At 36.3% G+C, this 24,632-nt stretch overlaps 1 protein-coding gene across 20 annotated transcripts in view; it reads left to right on the top strand.

Annotated features, from left to right (window-relative positions):
* Positions 1-24,632, top strand: part of ROBO2 (roundabout guidance receptor 2) — a 1,716,380-nt gene that overhangs the window by 1,517,449 nt on the left and 174,299 nt on the right. For all 20 annotated transcript variants that reach the window (XM_086675717.1, XM_086675722.1, XM_086675715.1 and 17 more), the window contains 2 exons: positions 16,147-16,304; positions 19,151-19,271. In XM_086675717.1, the coding sequence (XP_086531843.1) occupies positions 16,147-16,304; positions 19,151-19,271 (279 nt within the window). The remainder of the gene's footprint in view (positions 1-16,146; positions 16,305-19,150; positions 19,272-24,632) is intronic.

Below are 24,632 nucleotides of genomic sequence, written 5' to 3'. Positions count from 1 at the left end.
GTCCCCAATAATGTCTCTCATAGCATACTGTATTACTTACTAAAATAAAGAACAAACAACTCTCTGTACATTTATTCAGTAAAATCATTAAGTCACTTTAAGTAACTTTCTAATGATGCATATGTAATAATCAACTCAATCCAGTTTAGCTGATGGCGAGAATTGAAATCCTTGACTCATCTATTCATTCAATAAATATTTACTCTGCATTTACTTTGTGCCAAGAATAACATTCTAGACCCTGGGGATACAACAAAAAACAAAATGAACTTAGTCCCTGCTTTCATGGAGTTAGCTTACATTCTACTGAAGGCAGATAGATAAGGAACAAATAAACAAATTATAATAATTTCACATAGTGATATGTGATATACAAGGGGAAAAATACCAGAAAGATGTGATATGTGTGATCTTGTTGCTTCTTTTGATTGGGTAGTCCTAAGAGGGGAACGCAAAGAATTGACATATAAAGTGAGATTTGATGGACAAAAAGAGGAGAGCTAAAAGGAAATCTTAGGAAAAGAAAATTTCACAGCCATAGTGTATGAATAGGACCTAAAGAAGTCATTTGCCTTGCTAGAAGAAAAGAGCCAGACTGGCTGGGGGAGAATGGAGCAAGAGGCATGAATAGTAGTAGATGAGAGCCAGATCTTAAGATGCTTTGTAGGTCAGAGTAAGGATTTGATTTTTCTTTTCGTAAATGTGATGAGTCCTTTGGAAAATTTTTAGGATGACAAGATTTATCTTATGATTTTAATGAGATTACTCTGCTGTGTGGAGAGTTGATTATAAGAGGGGTAAGACTAAAGTAATATTGTTAAGAGTCACCTTCACTGTTTCTGGTGAGATAATAGTGACTCAAACCAATGACAGCAGTGGAGGTAAAGAAAATCAATTCTGGGGAAGTTTCAATCATTGGGCCTTACTGATGGCCAAGATTGTATGTGTGTGTATGTGTGTGTGTGTCCACGATGGACAAAAATGGAGGAAAACTAATAACTCCTTGAGCAGCTTGTATATGACGGCACCATATACAAAGACACTGAAGACTGGGGAAATGAAGATTTGTGTGACAAAAGTCAAGAATTCAATTTTGGTCACATTAAATTCAAGATACTTTTAGGCACTCAAGTGGCAATGTCAAGCAAGCAAGTCTGGAGCTCCAAAGGGCTCAAGGCTAGAGGCATTCACTTTAGAGTCATCACCATGGAGGCAGGATTGGCAGAGGGTCACTTGGAAAAATGTGTTTCTGAGGGCACTCCATTTTTGAGTAGTAGTGACTATGCTTTAAGAACAGGAAGTTTCTCGCAAAGTACATGCAAGAGTGTTGGCTAGTGGGAGGAAAATTAGGAGAGTATCTTAGGCTACAAGATAGGAAATATATAATAAAATTAGATCTATCTTAGGCAGTTCTTTAATGGTAATGGCTTTATCATGTCAGATTTAGGGAAAAATACAAAAAAAAATCACTCATATGAATTTTCCACATCTTAACTTTCAACACTATTATCAAGTATTTACTATGGCTAAGCTACTATGGGAGAGGAACATGAAATAATTACATCTGCATTGGAGATATAGCTAATTTCCAATGTAATTTCTACCTGACTTTTCATTCTTACAAATTACTGACATATCTAGTGAAGGCAATTAATTGCAACATTTGATTAAGCCATCCACTATCATATGGAAATCCTATTCATCTAAACATTATAAACATTGAAAGAGAAATAGACTATGGTAACATATTTTATATTATTTCAAATCATTTCCTACCTCTAATATGCCAACTTTTTCTAAATGAAAAAGAACAAGAAGAATTCTGCAGTAACAAAATCATTTTTAGAAAATGCATTTTTAAGTTATTGGGCTGCTTAATATTTGAAGACTATTGAAAATATACAATGAACCTTTTTATTATGCAAATATATTCAATTCTGAAAACAATTAAATGATAATAAAGTATTCTCTTTTTCTTTACCTCATATTACAGTAATGAAGCTGTTACCTCTGAGTGTGCGTTTTAATGAGTTTTAACTAACATTTTAATGAGCTGACATTATCATAAACCCGAGGATTAGACAAAGTTGAATTTACTGGATAGAGAAAGTTTCCTCAATAGTTAATTATATTGTTTAAGATGTAATATAATGCATTTTATGATATACCACCAACTATCAGCCTACAAGAAAAATTATATTAAAAGATTGAATAATATCATTATACTTAATCTGTACCTACACGTATCCTGGTTCCTCACTTTTAAAATAAAAAGCTAATGATGTTTTTATATATGCAAATCACATGAAATATATAAGGCATAGACATATCTAAGGTAACAAATCAAAATGTTTATTAAGTTAAATGATTTTTTTTTCACATTTGCCATAAAGAAAACTCCATGAAGAGCTACCTTCAATTGGAGACAAGATTTTATTTTTAAAGAATGAATCATTTATAATTTTCTTGATTCACATATTTAAAACGGGTTTATAGACTCACAACTTACCATTTGGGAGAGATGAAGAACTTTTTGTAAATAAATGATATTTTGGGGGTACCTGGGTGGCTCACTCGGGTAAGTGTCTGACTTTAGCTCAGGTCATGATCTCACGGTTTTGTGAATCCGAGCCCCGTGTCGAGCTCTGTGCTGACAGCTCAGAGCCTGGAGCTTGCTTCAGATTCTGTGTCTCCCTCTCTCTTTGCCCCTCCCCTGCTCACATTCTCTCTCTCTCAAAAAAATTAACTGTTAAAATTTTTTTTTAAATAAATGATATTTTGGTTTTGATGCATTCTGTGAAGACAGTTAACAGGTGATGGTTTCAAGGCTCTCTCAACTAAAACATAGTCACCGTTACTCCTTCCTCCGTATCCTCCTTGCCTTTTATCCAATCCTCTCTTCAGGCACTACGAGGCCTAGGTGTGCATCAAAAGGTTGTCATCTGAGGGAAGCAAACATAAGAGACTCTTAAATACAGAGAACGAGATGAGAGTTGCTGGAGAGAGGTGGATGGATGGGCTAAAGGGGTGATGTGTATTAAGGAGGGCACTTGTTGTTATGAGCACTGTGTTAAACGTGTAAGTGATGAGTGTTAAACGTGTAAGTGATGAATCAGTGAACTCTACACCTGAAACCAATTTTACCATATATATTAACTAACTAGGATTTAAATAAAAACTTAAAAAAAAAGTGTCATCTTACTCACCTCTGTATCTCTTGTACAAAGCTCATAGTAAGGCTCCAGTTGACCATCCATGAAGAGAGGCCGTCTCAATATTCAAGTTTTCTGAATTTTTATTCTATTTTAGAAAAAAGCTAATTAATCAAGTTATATATTTTGATCTCACGCTTATCATCAACCTACAGATATTCTCTTGACATTTATATTTCAAATCACCATTCTTCTGTAAACCTGCTATCTGTGTCACTGAGTGACTAGGGAAAACCCAGGTTTCCATACCCTGTCTACAACTCTGTTGAATCTATTGGGATAGAGCGTACACTTGTAAAACACTAAGAGTCGATTTTATTTTTATTCATACATTGTTCAATATAAATATTAATAAACAATTACTGCATTCACAAGGTTGTAAAATCAAAAAATATAAGATGGATATAGTGAAGCCTTCCCTTTCTGTCTTTTACTTCCCAGTTTTTTCTCCACAAAGACGTTTGTTATTATTGGTTTCTTAGGTTTTCTTCCGGAGATTGTTTTATGCCCATGCAAACACATTCCAGCGTGATTCTTTTCTTTTTGTAATTAATTAAAGCATATGCTGTATATTCCAAACCCAACTCTGAAGTTGGCTCCTCTAAAATGCCTTCTTTGTTAAATGCCATAGTTCTCTCCATTGGACTTTTTTTTTTATTTTTTTTTAATGTTTATTTTATTTTTGAGACAGGGAGAGACAGCATGAATGGGGGAGGGTCAGAGAGAGAGGGAGACACAGAATCTGAAGCAGGCTCCAGGCTCTGAGCTGTCAGCACAGAGCCTGACGCAGGGCTGAAACTCACGGACCGCAAGATCATGACCTGAGCGAAGTCGGATGCTTAACCAACTGAGCCACCCAGGTGCCCCTCTCCATTGGACTTTAAAGCATTTTTGATGCACCTTTCAATGTAGTTCTCTGTTACTGGATGCTTTTTTTTTTTTTTTTCCTTTTCTTTCAGATTGTAGTTTTGAGTTCTCTATGGTAACCCTCATAAATCTCTTTAGTGCTCTGAAGTCAAGATCTAGGCTTGAAGTGTCTCATACTTCTAAATGTGTTACATTGTAACAACAAAATATGCGGTACCTATTTAGTAAATGAAGAAGTGAAGGGCACCTGGCTGGCTCAGTTAGTGGAGCATGTGATTCTTGATCTTGGGGTTGTGAGTTTGAGCCCCACATTGGGTGTAGAGATTACTTAAAAATAAAAAAAAAATTAAAAGAAGTGAATGATTTGAAAAACTCTTCTGTTATCAAAAAGATGTAGTTACTAGAAGTGATTGGAAAGTGAAGAATCTCTAATTTATCCTATATCCACTAAAGCAAAATTAAATGTTATGTTAAAATCACCGTTTAGAAATGAACTGAGCAAGAGGCACCTGGGTGGCTCAGTCAGTTAGGTGGCTGACTTCGGCGCAGGTCATAACCTTTTGGTTCTTGGGTTCAATCCCTGAGAGGAGTTCTGTGCTGACAGTCTGGAGCCTACCTCGGATTCTGTGTCTCCCTCTCTCTCTGTTCCTCCCCTGCTGGTGCTCTCTCTCTCTCTTTCCCAAAAATAAATAAACATTAAATTTTGTTTTTTTTTTTTTTAATAAACTGGGTAAAACTGGCCAAACTTTAACTTTTTGATTGGGATCAATGATATTTTATTGTCCTGTTAATACTTTATAACATAACATAAGTAATATCTAAATATGTTTGACTTAGAATTATACTATTATATATAAATCTCAACTCCTATAGTACTCACTCCAATAATTATCATTATCTACTAGCAATTGCATAGAGTTTGACAGTCTATCAAGACTTTAAAGTAGGAAATATTTTATACACATTGTTCTTGAATATTATTAACTTCTTGACAGAGGAATTAAAAATTGACAGCCATTGAACTCATGTAAAATTAGATACAAAGATAGAATTGTAAAGCCCTTTTTATTTACTGGCATTTCTATTTCCCAACAGCAAACACAATTCTCATTTATGAAGTGCTTTCTTTATGTCACATTGTGCTTTAGAAAGATTGCTTTTTAATTCTTTTTAATTTTTTAATGTTTTTTTCTTTTTTTACTTTTGAGAGAAAGAGAGAGAGACAGAATGAGCAAGGGGAGGGGCAAAGAGAGAGGGAGACACAGAATCTGAAGCAGGCTCTAGGCTCCACACTGTAAGCACAGAGCCTGACATAGGGCTAGAACTTAGGAACCATGAGATCATGACCTGAGCCAGAATCAGATGCTTAACTGACTGAGCCACCCAGGCGCCCCACTTTTTTAATTCTTTGTAACAAGGCAAAGACAAAAGCTTTATTATCTCCATTTTATATAGACGAAGAAGCTCAGATTGTATAAGACCATCTGGTTAATAAAGTGGCAGAGCTGAGTCAAACCCAATCCTTTGACTAAATCCATTATTTTAACCACAATGCCATATTGCTTCCTTAACAAATAGTAGTATTTTCATAAACATAAATTAAATGCAAGTTCCAGTTCCCATGAAAGCACCTGAGCAAATGGTGGAGAGGAAGTAAGATGCATTTCAGGAAGAGAAAACCAACAGCGTGAAGGCCCAATGACGGAAAGGAGCTCATTGTGTTCCAGGAAAGGCCAGTGTGGGTTGAGTATTATGATTGAGTGGCAAGGACGAGATAGTAGAGTTTTAGAGGGTAAACTACATAGACTTAAAGATGGGGGCAGGTGAGTGCCCTACCTGGATTTGCTGGAACTGCCCTGGCATCATTCTGAAGAATGCTTCCTTTTGTTTTCCAAAGTGCTTAGTATGGAGTAATATATGGTGATCCAACTTATAGGTAAAGTTGAAGATTTTAGATTTCACAAGAAATGAACAAAATTTTTGGTGGCTACTTGGGATATTAGTAGGAAAGTGAGAGATATTTTAGTCCAAATTCCATACCTGGTACTTTTGTCAACTGACAACATCCTCATGATATATTGAAGCCATTTTTCATGGAAACTTACTGAAGCAAAGCTATTTCTTTTAAGTAAATGTGGGGAGAAACATGCCAGGAGTAGTATTAAACACGTGTTTCAGACATCATTGGATAAATATATGTAACATCTGATTATTTGGGAGCTACTAATTTATTTTGAAATTTATCCCATTTGACAACTTCAGATTTTCCTTTTGTTGCTCACATTTTAGACATGTTGCCCTACATTCAGAAGAGTTATAATTTGACTGCTTGTTGAAAACATCAAGAAAATGTCTCTAATTTGACCATTTATAGACAGTTTTGCGGATGAGTGGGGTGAAGCAGTTGATATTTTGTGATTAAAAATGGCCAAAATTTGGGATTATAATACTTTGTTAATTTTAGTAGTATCACAAATGGCCTTGATTAGGACAAAATAATGAAGGTTTGATGGATTCTGATAACTCTTATCAAGTTTTGGTATCCTTTCAGGTACAGAAGCTAAAACAATCAGATGCAATGAGGCAGTTATCTCTATGTAGGGAGTTGGCACCTCTCCAAGCAGGAAGTGGCTCTATTTACTCTTCATCTTAATTTAGGAATGAAAAGTATTACTTACCTTGTCCTCACAATAACAGTGGAGCCTAGAGAATAAAAATATAGCCAGAGACTCAGAAGACAATTGGATTTATTCCCTTATGGCTGACCATGTACTCTGTGGACGGCCAAGGATGACTCGAGGATATGTCAGAGGAAGAGAGGGATTTTTTAAAAAACTTCCATGCTTAAGATGACATCTTTCTAGTTTCATATTAGATATGAAGTTTTGATTAAAGTATACATGAATGTTGAAATAAATATTTAAACACTTTTCAGGAAAATACACCTACAATAAATTTTCATCATGAGAAGTCAGTATTCCTTACTCTAACATGATATTTGGTTTTTTGTTTGTTTGTTTGTTTGTTTGTTTGTTTGTTTTTTGGGTTTTCTTGGTGTCAGCTTGTTTTCATAGAGTATATGACAGTGGGTGGAGTGGAGGTGGGTTGTGGACTTAGCATCAGGAATAAGTGAAATTGTGCTTCTCATAGGTAAACAAAAATTGTCAAGCACATTGTTTCCAGTTGTTGTCAATGGTGTTATACGAGTTTTCTGAAATCATTTAAGTGTGGTCTTTAGCACATTTGCATTCATAAAAAGTGCCTGGGTATGTATGTTCCTTGCTTCTTCTCCTGCTCAGCTGTCAAAACATGGTGATGCTTTTGAAGATTTATGTTAGATAGGTAATGAGATTACTGAATGTTAACTGCAGCATTCAGAATTCACTTGGTGGCAAAAGTAAAGAAGGTTACTGGGTCTTTGGGATAGAATAGAGAAATGATAGAGCTAGTTTTAATCAGCCAGTTTGAAAATAAATATACTGTATTCTGCATTAGGAAAGATTTCAAACTTTATGTCATGTTGTAATCAAATACAACATTTCTAGAAGAATATAGGATGTCACATTACATCCATTTCAGCAAAATTCATGACAGCTTAGAATAATGGCCATATTTTGTGGTATGGACATATGCAAATCTTAATATTGGATGGGAAAGACTGAAGAGTCCACAGGCATGTGGGACACAAACTTTTTTTAAAAAAAATGCTTTCATTGTTGCATTAAAAATGTAAATAAATCTCATGTAGTTGATCTATGTTCCTGTGTAAAACAAGAAAATAAACAAGGTGATTTCAAAGTGGTCATTTTCAGATTTACGGATTATAATGGTGTAATGGTTACCTTCCAAATCGGACCTCTACTGGTTATGGTTGTGAAATGTGTTGTTAAAATAGGAAACATGATGAAAATTGTGAAATCAACATAATTAAGTTGAAGGTCCAAAAACACATTATAATATATATTTCTTTTATTCAGAGATTTCACTGAGTTTCAGGTAGAGGGGAAAAAAGATAAAGCAACAGTAGTTTAGAAGTAACTGGCATTCTCGACAAGGAAGGTTGACCTTGACCTTCTTCTCCTTCCAACCCTCATTTCATCAGCAGGGGTGAGATTACTTTGAGACCCTGCCAATAGGTAATAAATAACACATAAATTCCAGGACACCCTTGCACTGTAGGGTGCCCTAATGTGTAATAATCCTTAGACTATTGAGTTTATAACTCATGACATCTGGCAGTTACTTGGCATTGTAATTCATGTTGATCATGCACATCAGAATACACCTTGGGAGAGAAATATTGGAGTAATAACCCGTTGATACCGGGACAGGGTGGAATGACAGGAAGATGCTGTCGAGATTGTGTACCTCTGTGAACTATGCAGTGTTGGAATGCTGTAAAAACTAATGCCTTCAGATAAGAACTAACAAGGCAGGAGGAGGGTGGTAATCTATGGGGATCCACAATGGAGCAGCACATTAATATTTACTTGATAGCACTCTTTATTCCTTTATTCAAATTGACAGATGTAGCTGTACAGCAGTAATGAATCCGGAAGTTAGAATTTAAACATATACTCATGTTTATTTTAAATTTAAATGTGTCCTTAAATAAATGTATTGAATTCCTTTTTTTAACATATCTGCATATATGATATTCAGTACTCTCAAGCTTTTATTTTATTTGGTCTAATAGTGAGGATTAAATGAACAGGAAGAGAAAAGAGAGGAAGTAATGGGAGGTAATGGGCAAAAAGAGCGATGTACAAAGCAGTTGTCACAAGCCTTCCTGGTACCTAAGAGCCTAACTGCTTTGGCTGAAGACTTGAGGCTCATGGGAAATGAAACAGATTGAAAAGCTAGAAGCAGACAGATGGCTATTTGTAATCAGCCTGTAAATATAAATCCTATAAAGATGTTGTGATTATTTGTATGTTTGTTTGTTTGTTTATACTCAAACCTAGATCTAGAGAAAATGGGACGCAGTATTGTAAGCTTCACATAATCTGGTATTTCCCCTTGTTACCATTCTGAAAAACATTACATAATACTTAAAAAAAAAATGCTAGCCTCTGTAGTTCTGAATTTTAAATTCAATGTGCTATTTTTTTTCATTACCCAGAGTTGTAGGCATCTCCGTAACCAAGATTGGAATTACCCCTAAATGGAGCAGGTGCTAGAAGGAAGTTGTTTGGGAATCAGAGCAGAATATTTTGAGGGTATCCAGGGGAGGTTTTTCTTCTGAATATAGGAAGGCATTGCCTTGAATGTGTTTAGACTGATACCTGCTGTTCTAGACACCATCCTCCTCCTCACATACTATATTTGGGCACATCTCCAAGATGCTCTCATCCCTTTGAGCTCTCTGTGATTCTGGAGGCATCATTCCCACATGAACATTTTGTGCACGATGGCGCTTTAAGGAAGAAAAAAAGGGGAGTTGATTAAACATTAATTAGCTTCAATCCACAACTTCCTCCTAAGCTAATGGATAGAGTTTGCAGATCCCTGTCAAATATCAGATGCTAGGCTTTGCCAAAAATAGGACTTCCAAGTGTTGAAGGTATGCCAACTGCCGGCTCCTTAACTCAAACCAAAGGAAATGATTGCCAGAGGCAGGCCTTGAGTCTGCTGTGGTCAGATGTCACCAGTTTGCAGTGCCACATGTGATCCAAGAGTTTATGAATGATCTCAACACTTGGTCCCCAAGGAGAACATATGCATTACAGAGGTTACGGATACAAATTACAGAGAGCAAGATGTTTCCATGCAATTTCTAAGAATCCTTCAGCAAGTTTTAAACATTAATGGAAAACATTAAGGAAGACTTGGCACTCTTAGCAGGACTTCAAATTATATTGCTGGTGAGGACAGAACAGAGCTAAAAAAAAAGGGGGGGGGGAGAAGAAAGGCTTAGCTAAGAAATCTGGGGCTGGCCATTCCTCTTGTGAATTGTGTGTGTGTGTGTTTTATTCCCTGCAGAATTACCAGGCTTCACAAAATGCTAGAACTTGAAAATGAACAAGTCACAGGGCATCCTTGTTTATTCAGCATGCTCCAATTCATATCACTGGTTTATCAGGATCGTTTGCCGACTGAATGTGCTTGCACAGGGAGTCTTAGTAGAGACAGGGGCGGGGGTGGGAGGGTGAGAGCGTCTCAGTTTGGAATTGTCAGCATGCTGCAGGGGTGCCAAAGTGCCAGAGTGTCAGCTTGCACAGCAGTAGCAGGATGTCTCCCCACTGAGTCCTTTCTTTCTCATTCCCCTTCTGTGCAGAAGAAACCACTTATGACTTGTCCCCTAGATATCAGATTTTATCATCTATTTAGCTGGTGGCTAGCCTGTCTGTTCTGACTATATTTTGTTTGATCATACCAAGTATAATAAAATAGTTTGTTGTGAATGATGATTCCTCTTTCAGTGTATTTGGTCTTTGAGTCATTGAAACTTCAGAAAAATACAGAATTACTATAGCTTGTCAGTGGGGTCCTTTCAGTTGAAAGGGGCAGGTCAATTTAAACTGGTCTAAATATGAAAGAAAGGTTGTTTAGATCATGTAACTAGAAAGCCCAGATTTAGCCCAGTCTTCAGGATTTATTTATCCAGATAGGTCCTCAAGAACCCAGATGTTTTCAAGTGCGTGGCCTCTGTTTCATCCTCAGACTGGAGCTCCCCCTGGGGTCACAGCCTGGCTGTCAACAGCAGCCATTTAGTACAGCAGGAAGAGATAGTGTTCTTTCCTCAGAGGTAGAAGACCTAAGCTTCAGTCTGGTTGGCATTACACCTGCCCATTCCCTGTGATGATATAGGCAGTGGTGGGGCTGGTAGTGGTAGTGGTAGAAATAGGGAAACAATATACACCAGCTGTAGGAATGGCTAGCATATTTTTTCTAGTCCATTATAATACCGATAGTATAATTTGTTCTAACAGTTTTACTAGTTGACATAAATCTGTTGTGTCTTTGATGGATTGATTTCTGACCTTGAACTGACTGGATTTTATTTTAGATATTTCTGGGCTTATCGGTAGGCAATTCAAGTATTCTGTCTCTTAAATCCACCCAGCTTAAACTGTTCTTCCTAAACAACATTTTAAAATCAAGTTAAAATATTTTGGTTTGTTTAATGTAATAAGGAAAAGACTACAACACACCTCTTGAAGAGGAGTTCATCGATTCAACCTATCAAGAACACTCGATGAGCTCTTCTGATGCCCTGCAAGATGGGAGCCTATTGGAGGCTTACCTAGTCCAGTGTGAGAATAGAAAGAAAAACTTTTCAGTTGACTAAGTCAGAGGCTGACCCTGAAGGAACGGTATACATTTGAAGGGAGGAACAGGAAAAAGTAAAGAAACAAAGGGCTATCTGGGGGAGATTTTCAACCCAACAGACCACCATATGCTAATGTACATTGATAATTAGACGTTCCTCTGTATGTTTTCTACCGAGAAGTCTTGAGCCACACAGCTGTGACAGTTTCTGGGCACATACAGAGAGAAACCCTGCTGGCAAAGAAACCTTGTTATCAGTATTGCTCTGAGCTGCTATCAGTTTCTACTGCTGCTAACAATGCTTTTAATTATAATTTCTTTTTAGATTACCTTTCTCATGATCAATTTAGTTTGTTGCGGGTGATGTTTTTTATCCAATGGTGTGTATGAACACTTTCATCAGTAATTTCTCTAGGCTCTGTATTTCTAATAACTACTTAGAAGCATGCATACATTGTAATTCAGAAATACATCTTTTGGTCTCTTAATTATGTAGCCTCATCTCATTGTCATTGCTAGTTTATCTTAATAAACTAAGATGGAAATGCCTGAGTCATGATTTGCTTTGTCTATGTTGACAAAATAGAAAATAAAAATGTAAAAAAAATATATAAAATGTAAAATACTTTATAAAACATATAAAGATATAAAATATATGTCTTTAAAATTCTTGACAGCTGTTGATTTAGGACAGAAGGGAGAGGACCTGGTGAGTGAAAGAAGGTGGTATGAGGAAACAGGAGCCAAAGATATAAGCTGTAAAGGCACATCTAGATCTAAAACTCTTTCAGGCCATTATATTAGTTACCTATTTTTGTGCAACAAACTACAAGACTCAGTGACTTAAAATAACATATATTTATTCTCCATCTGTGGGTCAGAAACCCAGATATGAGTTATCTTAGTCGTGTGCTCTAAGGATCTCTCACAAATCTGCAGTGAGGTGTTGGTTAGGGCTGTGTTATCATGTGAAAGCTCGATTGAGGAAGCTTGTTGGACTGAAAGCCTCAGTTCCTTGCTTGCTGTTGCCTAGAAGCTGCCTTTAGATTGTTGTCAAATGGACCTCTTCTTTGAGCAAAAAGGTATCTTACATGATCAAGGAATTCCATGAAGGAAGAAAGGGAGTGACAGAGAAAAGAGCTAGAGAAAGTAAGAAAGATGAAAGTCATCATCACTTATAACCCAATATTGGAGATGACATTCCATAAGTTTACAATAACCTATTCATTAAAGGCAAGTCACTAGGTCCAGCCCACAGAACAGGCAAGGGGATTACACATGAAAATAAATGCCAGGAGGGGGGGATATTAAAGAAAAAGCCTACCACAGGCATTATCATGTCATGCTTGTTTCGTATTTCTTCACCATTTTATAGGACAGTGCCAAGTCCCTTGTTGTGTTTATTATGTTCCTGGAGAATTGAATTAATTTGTTGCAAATCTTTATGTCATGACTAAGAACTATATTTTATCAAACACACAGTAATTCAAAACTTTCTGATCTTCCAGAGTAACTTCCTAAGTCACAGTGCATGTCAATGTAAAAAGAATGCAACTCTAACCCAGATTATGAGTAGCTGGGTGTACTCTCATTTATGGTTTTCAGCTCATATACAGAAATGAATATTTGGGTTCTAGCCAATTAGACACCCCCCCCCCCAACAGTCCAGGGGATTTGAACCTTTGTATCTAAATTTAGCTCCACAAACAAATGCTATATCAAAACTGTACCTATTTGTATCTTTTTTTTTCTTTAAAGCATAATTTATCACTATCCACTAAGCTTTTGTCATTGTAACCAGATTATTTTCTCAGTTAATCAGGTTTATTTACTTTATTTTGTTTCACTCTACATAAAGAACTGTTTGTAGCTTTAGTTATTTCACATATTGCTGTGTGCCCTTGCTTTGGCTTATTTGTCAAGCCACATCAAAAATGTAGCCCTCAATTCTTTCTACAATAGGGGCTTAAAGAGAAAAAAAATATAGAGTTAATTTGGATTTGCTTTGCTTTCCTACATTTACAAGACCATTTTACTTCCTTTCACCTCACATGCATGAATTCTGTACTGCAAAGAACACTTTTTCTTTATCACCTGCAATAAAGTGTAGGGCAAAATCCAAGACAGAAATGAATAACTAGCATAAAAATTGGAAATAATAAATATTATTTCATTTTATTTTGCTAATATTAATGAATGGATATCAAAACCTCGGAAACATGTAAGCAAATATCAGAACATACTTAACCTTTGGTACGGTGTGAGAAGAGTAAAAATGACTTCACTTTTCCCTAAGAGTAAGTTTTGTACATTCTGTGCTAGGACCTGGTGTAAAGGATGTGTTTCTCTTGAATGTTTTATTGAGACAGAGAAGAAACACATTTTATTACCCCAAGGGTTTAAGGTAAAAGAAATGGTATCACTAAGCAAAAAATGAATTAACTGGATGCTCCAAAAACCCCAAAGAGCATTTTACAAGTTGAAGAGGGTACAGTACCAATTATACTATTATATCACCCTACTCTCTGGGTGAATAGCCTGAAAGCCTAAAATTACAGTTGATGTTAGATTTCTTGGCTTCATTTGCAAATTGGAGTCATTTTCTTTTTGTGAACGCCATAAACACATGTTACATTGTTTAAGAGTAGCAGTCCTTAGTTTGTTATGATATTTTTCTCCTTTTTGTCCTCCATGTCAAAGGACCTTTTTTTTTCCTTTCTTAATTTGGCTTGTTGCAAATTGATGTAACACTGTGTTTCTGAATGATTTGCAATGGCCTTAAGTACCATCTGAGCAGAGGCTTTTTGGCGTGTCATTTGTTAGGGGACCAGTTCTAGAGAAGGTCCTTCAACTGGCCAGATGTGTCATTTTGGAACAGATTGAGGGCCTGCCAAAACACCATTTGTTGCCGGTACTGGATATTGTAGGGGTGCTCACCACTCTGTTACCATATTTTTGCATGTCTTAACATTGCATAAATAGGCAGCTGTTCTGTATTTAGAATATAAATGAGTCACCAGCTTGCTTTCCCAGGAGGATTTACCTGCAAAAGGGAACCACGGTGTTAACCCCTTCCCATCCCCCTGCCTGAATGTCACATCAAATGCACTCTTCTCTCAGCCCATTCAGAAGCAAATCCTATGCATATAAATCACACCTCTCTTGCCAGTGAGACAAGAGAACCAAAAATGTGCAGTTCACCATGCTAAAATGGAACACATTTCCTTAGCAGCAAAGGCAGTAAATTAATCAGCTTATAAGCTGAGAGTGAGCAATTTGTGCTGAATTCTTTCTTACTGTTCCTTCAATAAGGAGACAAGTTTCTCTAATCTCTAAAAGGGCCATGACTTCATTAAGATGGAAAACCATGTTAAAGGATGTGTCGCAAGAGAAAAGAGAAGAAAAGCCCTAAAAGTCACTCAGTTGTCTCTCTGGAGCTATTTTCAGGCCAGGGAATTTTTATTTATTTGTAGAATGACAATTAACCTAGAGACTTTGCCCAAAAAGGAGCAGAGTGCTGAAGTGGGTCTCATTATAGGACACCAAAGGCAGTTGGTTTGACCTAATCCACATTTGTAACAGATGATTTACATAACAGACTAGCAGAATCTACCTAATTCTGATTTCAAATAGCTTAACCAATTTATATATAGAGATAGATAGATAGATAGATAGATAGATATAGATATAATGCACTGTATGTGCATATGTTTGTTTTGTGTGTGTGTTGTGTGTGTTGCCTTTAGATATACTTAGGAAACAAAGTTGTCATTGTTGGAATATAAAAGAATAGGAAAGTCAAGGCAGCTAGACAAAGCAAAGGCTGTTGAGGTATATGGTATATTCCTGGTCTGAACTACTTTTTTGAATGTTTATCCTAAAATAGACATGGCCCTTATTTGCTAAAGAAACCCAGCATCCTACAATCTGATAGGGCCAAGTCATTTCTCCAGGCTTTTCATCCTGCCAGCAGAAGAAATGCACACACAGATAGATAGGTGACATTTGGAGAGCCAGGCATGCCAGATTTTCGGAGGTTACAATGGAGGTCCAACCTGCTGTTCTCCTAATGAAAGGAGGGGAAATTCAGACTGGCCAAACTGCTATAAGGGATATCTCTGCTCTGAATGTCACGCTGCCCAGATGTCGCTTGGCAGGTGGAGAAGCAGAGAGAATGAAAATGTAGCCCTGTGTATGTGGGTGCTAGTGCGTTGCAGGGTGAACAATGAGTCTATCTTCTGAAGTGTAATGAAAACAGTGTAGATCTTGTCCATATTCATGTCATGAGAAAATGCATTCTCAAAAAGTCCTCACTCCACTTCCCCTCCCAGACTGACATACATATGTGCTCACAGACCATGTGCACATGACCTGTTTTGGGCTTTTAAGTCTAACTTGACAATTTAGGTGTTTATTTTAATGCATTTGTATACATATGTGTATATATGTTTTTTTCTTTATAGAAAGTAGGATCATACTGCATAAAAATATTGTACCTTGAATATTTAATCTCAAAACTATATCACAAGTATTTCTTTTCTTATTTTCCTTAGGCTTTTCTTATTTTTTAAATTAGATTTATACCAAAGGTACATGATTACATAGTCATCCATTTCCCTGTTGAACATTTAGGTTGACCCTAGAATATTTTAAAATGGACATGGCTATGTTCTCAGTAAATATTCAACGTTTATTAAAATGAAGTAAGTAAGATTTGAAGTTACTTTTTGCAAGAGAAAGCGAAAGTTGCTGTCATTGAATTTTCTTTCAAAAACATTGAATTATTTTTCTTCAGTGTTACGAGATGACTTCCGGCAAAATCCCACAGATGTTGTAGTGGCAGCTGGAGAGCCCGCAATCCTGGAGTGCCAACCTCCCAGGGGACATCCAGAACCCACCATCTACTGGAAAAAAGACAAAGTTCGAATTGATGACAAGGAAGAAAGAATAAGTGTGAGTTAAATTAAAATTAATTCCTACAGAGATTGAATATCAAGTCTTAAAATGGATCATTTTATTTTTGTTATTGTTAATAAAATTGTAGAATAGCATTGAATGCTGATTACCATTTAGACATCATGGAAAGGACTGAAAAGGAGTAACCCAAACAAAAAAACTTTAGGATGAGTCTTCAAAGAGACAGAAATTAAACAACTCAGGTATAGATGATATAGTAATAATTGCACCCATCTGAATATGTAAATATGTCTTTGCAGTACAATATTGATGACTTAGGTTTTTTAACATCTCAAATACATACATCATTGCACTACAATATTGATGACTTGGTTTATTTTAATATCTCAAATACATTTATTGATCATGCTGTACATGAATGATAAAGGTTAGATGATGGCTGTGAGTCAAATTACCTAGAACATTTCTTTTTACACCATTTTCAAAATTATAAGAGAAAATGATTCGAGGTGATAGGTACTTCAAGTACCTTTTCCAATGTTTCAATGTTTATAACTAAAATTTTATACATGAATTCATTTAAAAGTTTAGGAGGTATGAAGTAAAATCAAAGTAAACATGACTTTTATGGTTCTGCAGTTTAGCTCTTGCAGAAAAATAGTCTGCTTTCAAGGGAAATTGGTGATTAGGTTCATCACAATTAGTATTCAAAACAAAACACCCAGAACATTGTAAAGAGGTAGAAAAGGGGAAAGACATGCAATTATTTTATGGTTTTGTGGAATCCACTCAACTTTTGTTTATGACACTTATGGGAACCAGTCCACTGAAACAGTAGAAATGCCTCAAACTTCTGAGGTTATTCCTAATACAATGTTTATATTTAATACAATTATTGAGAATAAATATACTTTATTTAAAATAATGTCCATTTCTCTGAGCAAATGTGACATTTCTGTCAAAAATCCATATAGTCTAGGTGTCTATTTAAAAATATCTGGTAAATGAGGATTTTTTTTTACATACACACTATGGTTACACCATAACACAGAACTGGACAGGCCATATAGGGGATCACAATATATATTCCTATGATTCTGGCTTAAACTCTTGACAGCATGAGGATCTGCATTACTGGGGGCACTTTGGCTCTCAATGGTCTGTGTTTGGGTACCAAACATGAAAATGTGTTCCTGGTGGCAGAATTAAATCAATGTAGAAGGGTTTCTAGTTCATGTTTGCATCATTTACCTTTCCCTTTGTACAAACCACCACAAAATACAGAGACTTATGATAACCATTTTTTTTAGACTGTTCTGTGGGTAAGATGACAATTCTTCATTCTGGGCCAGATTGGCTGATCTTTGCTAGGTTTTTTCATGCTTCTGTGGCTTGTTTAAAAGATGTGCTGGCAGCCAGATGATCTAGGATAACCTTACTCTCATGTCTGGCAATTGACTTACATCCAGTTGGGCATCTTCGTTCTTCTCTTGGCCTATAATTTTCCAGCAGGCCTGCTCAGACTGGTTCCCATAGTGGTCTCAAGATTCCAGCTGCAGCAAGGAAACATAATTCTCAATGTGCTAGCACTTTCCTTCTATTGAAACATTTCTTTAGTTTCATCTGTCAAATCAAGTAATTTTGCCAAACTCAGCTTCAGGGGGAGGAGGAGTGGCCTCCATGGACATTTTTATAACTTATAGTTTATTATACTCCACTGTACCTAATCAAGAACAGGTTGATGGCCTTTTTGTCCCATGGAAAAACAAAGTTGAAAGTCCTTTTTTTGTGACATGTTGTGACATGACAAGTTTTAGAGCCTGAAATATCTCTGATGAGAACATGCCTATGTGGATTTTGTTTGCCTAGGAGATAAAAATTGCCAGAGGAAACCAGCATGTTCTTATCTCATATCTCTTTAAGAACACTCGGCCATTGTGATGTTAAGATCATTGAATTATATAAATACAAAGAGACAAAATTGGAAAAGAAGCTATGAGTTGCTGATACACTTACTAAAAACCTAATTCTGCTTCAATATCCTCTTTAACAAATAGACATTTTAACATTTTCATTGGTTTATTCAGTCAATAAATGTGTCTCATTTAGGAAACATTTAGGGAACACATTTTAGAAGCCGATGATTTGTATCAACTCATACTCATTATTAAAAAATGTATTTATTTTTATCCCCCCCGCCCTCTTCTTCAAAAATTATTTCATAAATACAGCTAAGGTAAGACATAAATAGTTAATGCTAACAACTGAAATGTAAGCTCCATGAAAGCAGAGGTTTTTATTATTTGGTTTCCTAGTGAACCTCAAGTGCCTAGTACACTGCGGAACCCATAGAGGTACTCAGTAAATGCTTGTTGAATCACTCTGGGTCCGTTGGATTCCATTATATTACCAAAAGCAGGTATTTAGTACTTCTTTCTGATAACAAATTATCAATAGCAATTCATTCAACCTACTTCAGAGTGAAGATTAACCATTAAGATTTAAGAAGCACTCACAAGACTCAAAATAGGACCAGATGAGAGAAAGAATGAAACACATTTTCTAGAAAGGGAATATGGAGGTTAATCCTGAAGGAGAATTTAAGAGAAGAAAAGACACATGCCAAAATACTGGGAAAGTTTTCTGTCTTCGACACTGAGCTATTTCCTTGAGGGAAAAAAAATGTTGTGCTTAAATATTCAAAATGATTTATTAGTCACCTTCCCTTTGCTGTTTATTTTCCTTTCCATTTCCTCCCTCCCTTTCTTCCCTCCTTCCTTTCTCTCTCTCTTTTTTCTCCTTTCTTTCCTTCTTTCTCTTTCTCTTCTTTCCTTCTTTCTCTTTCTCTTCTTTCTTTCTTTCTTTTTTTTAATTTTTAACAGATTCGTGGTGGAAAACTGATGATCTCCAACACGAGGAAAAGCGATGCAGGGATGTATACCTGTGTTGGCACCAATATGGTGGGAGAAAGAGACAGTGATCCAGCAGAACTGACTGTCTTTGGTAAAGCTCTCTTTTAAATTATAAATTGCTATTTATATATACTTTTCCTTACATTGTAAATATGTTTTAATACTAAACATCAGGACATAGAAGGACAGTTGCTTATGACTTATGGTGAGTAGTGAAGGACTGGATTTGTCTTGGTTTCTGGTTCTATCCATCAGATGAAATCTGTGATATGAAGAAAAATAGAACTTTTGAAACAATAATTCATTTACTTTATTCATATATATTTATAGGATTTTCCCTTTCATCAGAATGTAAAAAAAAAATTCATCTTTCTCAAATTCTGTTTGAGATATTATATCCATCTAAAGTTTATCCACTCTGATGTATTTATTAAATATCTTTTGGGGCGCCTGGGTGGCGCAGTCGGTTAAGCGTCCGACTTCAGCCAGGTCACGATCTCGCGGCCCGTGAGTTCGAGCCCCGCGTCAGGCTCTGGGCTGATGGCTCAGAGCCTGGAGCCTGTTTCCGATTCTGTGTCTCCCTCTCTCTCTGCCCCTCCCCCGTTCATGCTCTGTCTCTCTCTGTCCCAAAAATAAATAAACGTTGAAAAAAAAATTTAAAAAAAAAAAAAAAAAAAAAAAAAAAAAATAAATATCTTTTATGGGTAAGACACTGGGTAAGTTGGTTTTTTGTTTTGTTTTGTTTTGTTTTGTTTTTTTAGTGTAGTGCAAATACATTTCACTTGTCTTCTGCTTTAAAAATTTCAAATTTAGATATTTGCAGTTTTAGCTTACGATAAAAAAAATAGCCAGCTACACACGCACACACACATATAAATATATACAATCAAAATTAGGAAAAAAACAAACCAACCATAAACTCTCTTGCTAATGCAGGCAGGCTGGGTCCAAGAACCCAGGAGAGAGTCCCAGAGGACCATCCAAAAGGATCCTTGGCTTCACACAGGGTAGAAATCAAATGTGAGCCAGAGTAAGTGAAAATAGCATTTATTGAATAGTATACGTGACAGAGAATAGCAGACAGAGTGGGAGACTCTGAAGGAAAGAAGAATGAGTTTTGTTTGTTGCTTGAGACTAGCGGTTTATATTCAAAAGGGTCTAAGGGTCCAGGAATCCAGGGTAGGGTCCAATCAAAGGCAAGTGTCAGGTGAACAATAGGTCTTACTCCATAAATCACAGAAGGGGTGGTATTAATGCCAGTGTCAGCTGAAGTTTGTTTGAAGCTAACATCCTGGAATGTGTTTGGGATCTGGCTTTTCTTAGGTGTTAACAGGTGTTTGGGCCCTAAGACAAAACTCAGAGAAGGATTAACTTTCTTGCTTCCCCCTTGAAGTGGGAACAGAGCTTCCTTGGCTTACTCAGAGGCAAAATATGGAGCATGAGTACATGGGGCCCAGCAGAAAAACAGCAGAGATGGAGTTTTTTGTAAACTTTGTAAATGGAGTGCCATCAGCTTCCCTACCTCATTGCTATGATATTCATGTTTCTTCAGATTTCAGAACCAAGGGACTCTTTAGCAGAGTAATAGAATTCATAGGTTAAAACTTGATTAGATCTGTATCAGAGAAATTGTGGACAAAGCATTAGGAAAGAGAAAATTGGGTAGAATAAAGACGGCACAGTAAACAAAAAAGGAAAATGCTATAGGGCAGCTGTGAAAAATTGAAAAAGAAATAAAATTACAGAAAATTAGGGAAAGTAGGGATCCTAAAGATATTGGAAAATGAAATATTCCTTCAGAAGTCACTGAAATCCCACTTAAGTCTGTGTATGGATATTTGTCTATATGTACACACATAAGTATACATGTATATATACACACACATGTATATGTATGTATGCATGTGTGTGTATATCTATCTGTAGCTTAAAAATATTTGACTATTGTTGATATTGTGTGATTTTTTTTTAAACATAGGAGATAAGTGTGATTTTTAAGTTATTTTTCGTGCCAGCAAAATAATCTTCTGGTTTAATGAATTAGAGTAAGATCTTACTGCTGGTCATTATAACATGTTTGAGCGAAGCATCAGAATTCTGCATACATTCCAAAAGAAACTGCTTTTGTAGTTTGAGATGTGCCATCCCATGGTGTTATCGGAGCGCCCCAAAGCAAAATAGCCATGTTATGATTTCCATTACATTTAAAGCATTAAGGTGTGCTTTATGAGTGTGTACCTGAGAACAGGCCTCTCTTTTAAATCACGCTGAGTACCGAGTAATCTCTGGTAATACTCCGTATGGATACTAAGCAGCTTGAAGTCCCAAATGACCAAACCAGGAGAAAGTCCATAATTCATTAAAGGAATTGAATAGTAAAAATAAAATTGCTCAAAGTATGCATGTAAATTTCTGTCCCACAGAGCTCAGGCAAGTATCAGTTTGCCCTTCAATTTCATGCAGTCAGCTATAAGAGTCTCAAAATGTGCTTCACTCCATAACGAATAAAATACAGTTTTCTCCTGGTAAGATATGAAATTAGTGGTCACTGAACATTAGCATTGAAAACCCACACGTACAGCTGTTCTATTTAAAGAAGCAGTCATTACTATTTTTCTGTAACTGCCACAATCTTTGGAAGAGAAAAATGTTGCATTCCAAAAGTACATACTGCCTTCAAAAGCAAATTGAAAGGGTTTAATGTCATTACCAAAGCAATTAGACTTGCCAAAATGTGACTGTGTTATGAAATATTTACCTCATGTTCCCTAAAGACATGATGGGAAATATAGGAGGTCCTTAGACATGTCAGGAGTTACACGGGAACTTCTAAATTATTTTGAAAATAGCCATAAACCAAAGAGATTGGATTTGTCTAGGGGCAGTACCTCTGGAAGAATTGATTTAAGAAACTAAGAACATTTATCTGATGGTGTAAACTAGTCAGAACTGACCTGGGGGTTATAAGTACAATATTAAGTTGAAGGAAAAACTAAAATTCCATTATTGATAAGAAAACATCATCTGAACCCAGAAATAAAACATAACAACAGTAGTGATTGTCCAAATCAAGGATGTGACAAGGATTGCCTGAGAGAGGCACTTTGTATAGCTCTTAGAGAAAATAACCAGTGTCCTATGTATAATGGGGAATTCTTTATTTTATTTGGGTGCTTTTGTATCCATACACATTTTCTAATAAACCTCTTTATATTTCATCATTGTTAGATATTATTATTTCTGACCTAGGGTTTATAAAAGTATAACTGGGTACATTTTTCCCCTCCCCGCTCTCAATTTTATTTTCATGTAGCAGCAATTCTGCTTAAAAAGAAAAAAAAAAAATTGCCTACTGTGACCACTCTAGCTACAGAAGATTTTAAATGTTCTTTGCAACTCGATCTTTACTTTAAGGTATGTTATACCCAGGGGAACCTGGGTGGCTCAGTCGGTTAAGCACCCAACTTCGGCCCAGGTCATTGATCTTGCAGTCCGTGGGTTCAAGCCCCGCATCAGGCTCTGTGCTGACAGCTCAGAGCCTGGAGCCTGCTTCAGATTCTGTGTCTCCCTCTCTCTCTCTGCCCCTCCCCCACTCACACTCTGTCTCTCTCTGTCTCTGAAAAAAATGAATAAATGTTAAAAAAAATTTTAAGCATGTTATACACAAAAAGTAATTGATGGTATTAATTGCTCAAAATGTATAATTCTAATTCACTTGTAAATGGCGAGAGAAACAGTGAAAGGAATAACAGGTCTTTGGTATCCAACAGCCATCCACAAGTATTTTGATTCTTTAGTGTGTGGGCTTGGACTTAGAAGTTGTTTAGTTTGAACATTTCAGTTTATCTTGTAAAAATCTGCTATTTAGACAAAGACATGATCAGTGTAACTTCATTTTCAAAATGTTACTATTCCATACTCCATGAATCATTTATTCTATTTGTTTTTGTTTAATAGATGTTGGTCACAAACAACAGCTTAGTTAAGTGGGCAGTACCAAATATAAAATTAAGAAGTAGGCATCAAAGTGTGAATGGACACTAAAATCTATGGCACAGTCTAGATGCCTTCAAAAAGAATACTCCCTAGCACTTTATGTATATTAATTAAGTTCTAAAGATCCTGCTGTCAGAGAAACTAGAATTGAATTTCTTTTTTTTTTTTTTTTTTTTTTTTTTTTAAAAATTTTTTTTTTCAACGTTTATTTTTGGGACAGAGAGAGACAGAGCATGAACGGGGGAGGGGCAGAGAGAGAGGGAGACACAGAATCGGAAACAGGCTCCAGGCTCTGAGCCATCAGCCCAGAGCCTGACGCGGGGCTCGAACTCACGGACCGCGAGATCGTGACCTGGCTGAAGTCGGACGCTTAACCGACTGCGCCACCCAGGCGCCCTAGAATTGAATTTCTAATTATGGGTAGGTTTGGGATATCTGTTATCCAAAATTTCACTGTCACTTAAAAATGACATAAATTTTTCCAAATTATTTTTAAATGCTTATCAAAGTAATCCATGAAAATACATTTTATGTTACACTACTAATAGACATTAGAAATATTACCAAACTTATAATGAAATACAAAAATAACTAGCCCCACCCCTCCTTCCAATACACTCGCACAAACACACACACGCGCACACATACACACACACACACAGTCCTCATCTTTGAACTTAACTACAAGCCTGTTTTATCTTTTCTTCTGGGATTTATTTCTATATTTCTAAATATATCCTTATTGTGCAGTTTTATACATTATTTTGACTTCCTATTTGGAAGATGATGATTTGACCCATTTTTATCCCCTTTTCTACCTTCTCACCTCTACTCCCCCTTCTTTCTTTCCTTCAGTATATAGACTTTAGAAACGGGTTGTATTAAGATTCCGAATTTGAGTGATTAGAACCATGTAAATATGGACTGTGAGCAAATGTTACACTATTATGATGGCGTTTCTTTTCTGGCACTTATTTGTTCTTCAAATTAACAATAAAGACATTTTTTCCTTTTAGTTATGTTTGTCTACCCCTGTCGTGAACTCTTGCAATCTCTAACAGAAGGTTTAAAATCCTCTAAATTCTACTTAGCTCTTAAGTTCGTCTTTGCTACTGCCTTCCTGGAGGCCTTCGACTTCCTGCCAGTCTAACTAGGCTGGATGCTGCTCAGATCTACTCCAGAATTTCATCCTGACGTTTACTCCCCTTTTCTCTCATGCTGGATTTCCTGTTTGTTGCATCCTGTATTTGTTTCTTTCCTGGTTAACTCCTATATCAGAACAGTGTTTCTCTCCTGCTTTCTATTTGACTGGAGCCTAGAATAAATCTCAGGGTAAAAAGCATGTATTCTATCTGAAACTTAATTGATACTATAGCTGGTTATAAAATGTAGTTAAAAAAACAAAAACAAAAATAAAAAACTTTGCCTATAATACTAAAATCTCTCCTCCAAAATC

The sequence above is a fragment of the Puma concolor genome, chromosome C2 (genome assembly GCF_028749965.1).
Source record: "Puma concolor isolate L17-30 chromosome C2, mPumCon1.1.hap2, whole genome shotgun sequence".
NCBI lineage: Eukaryota > Metazoa > Chordata > Mammalia > Carnivora > Felidae > Puma > Puma concolor.
The sequence above is the reverse complement of the archived record's forward strand: the minus strand, read 5'-3'. Positions and strand labels throughout refer to the sequence as shown.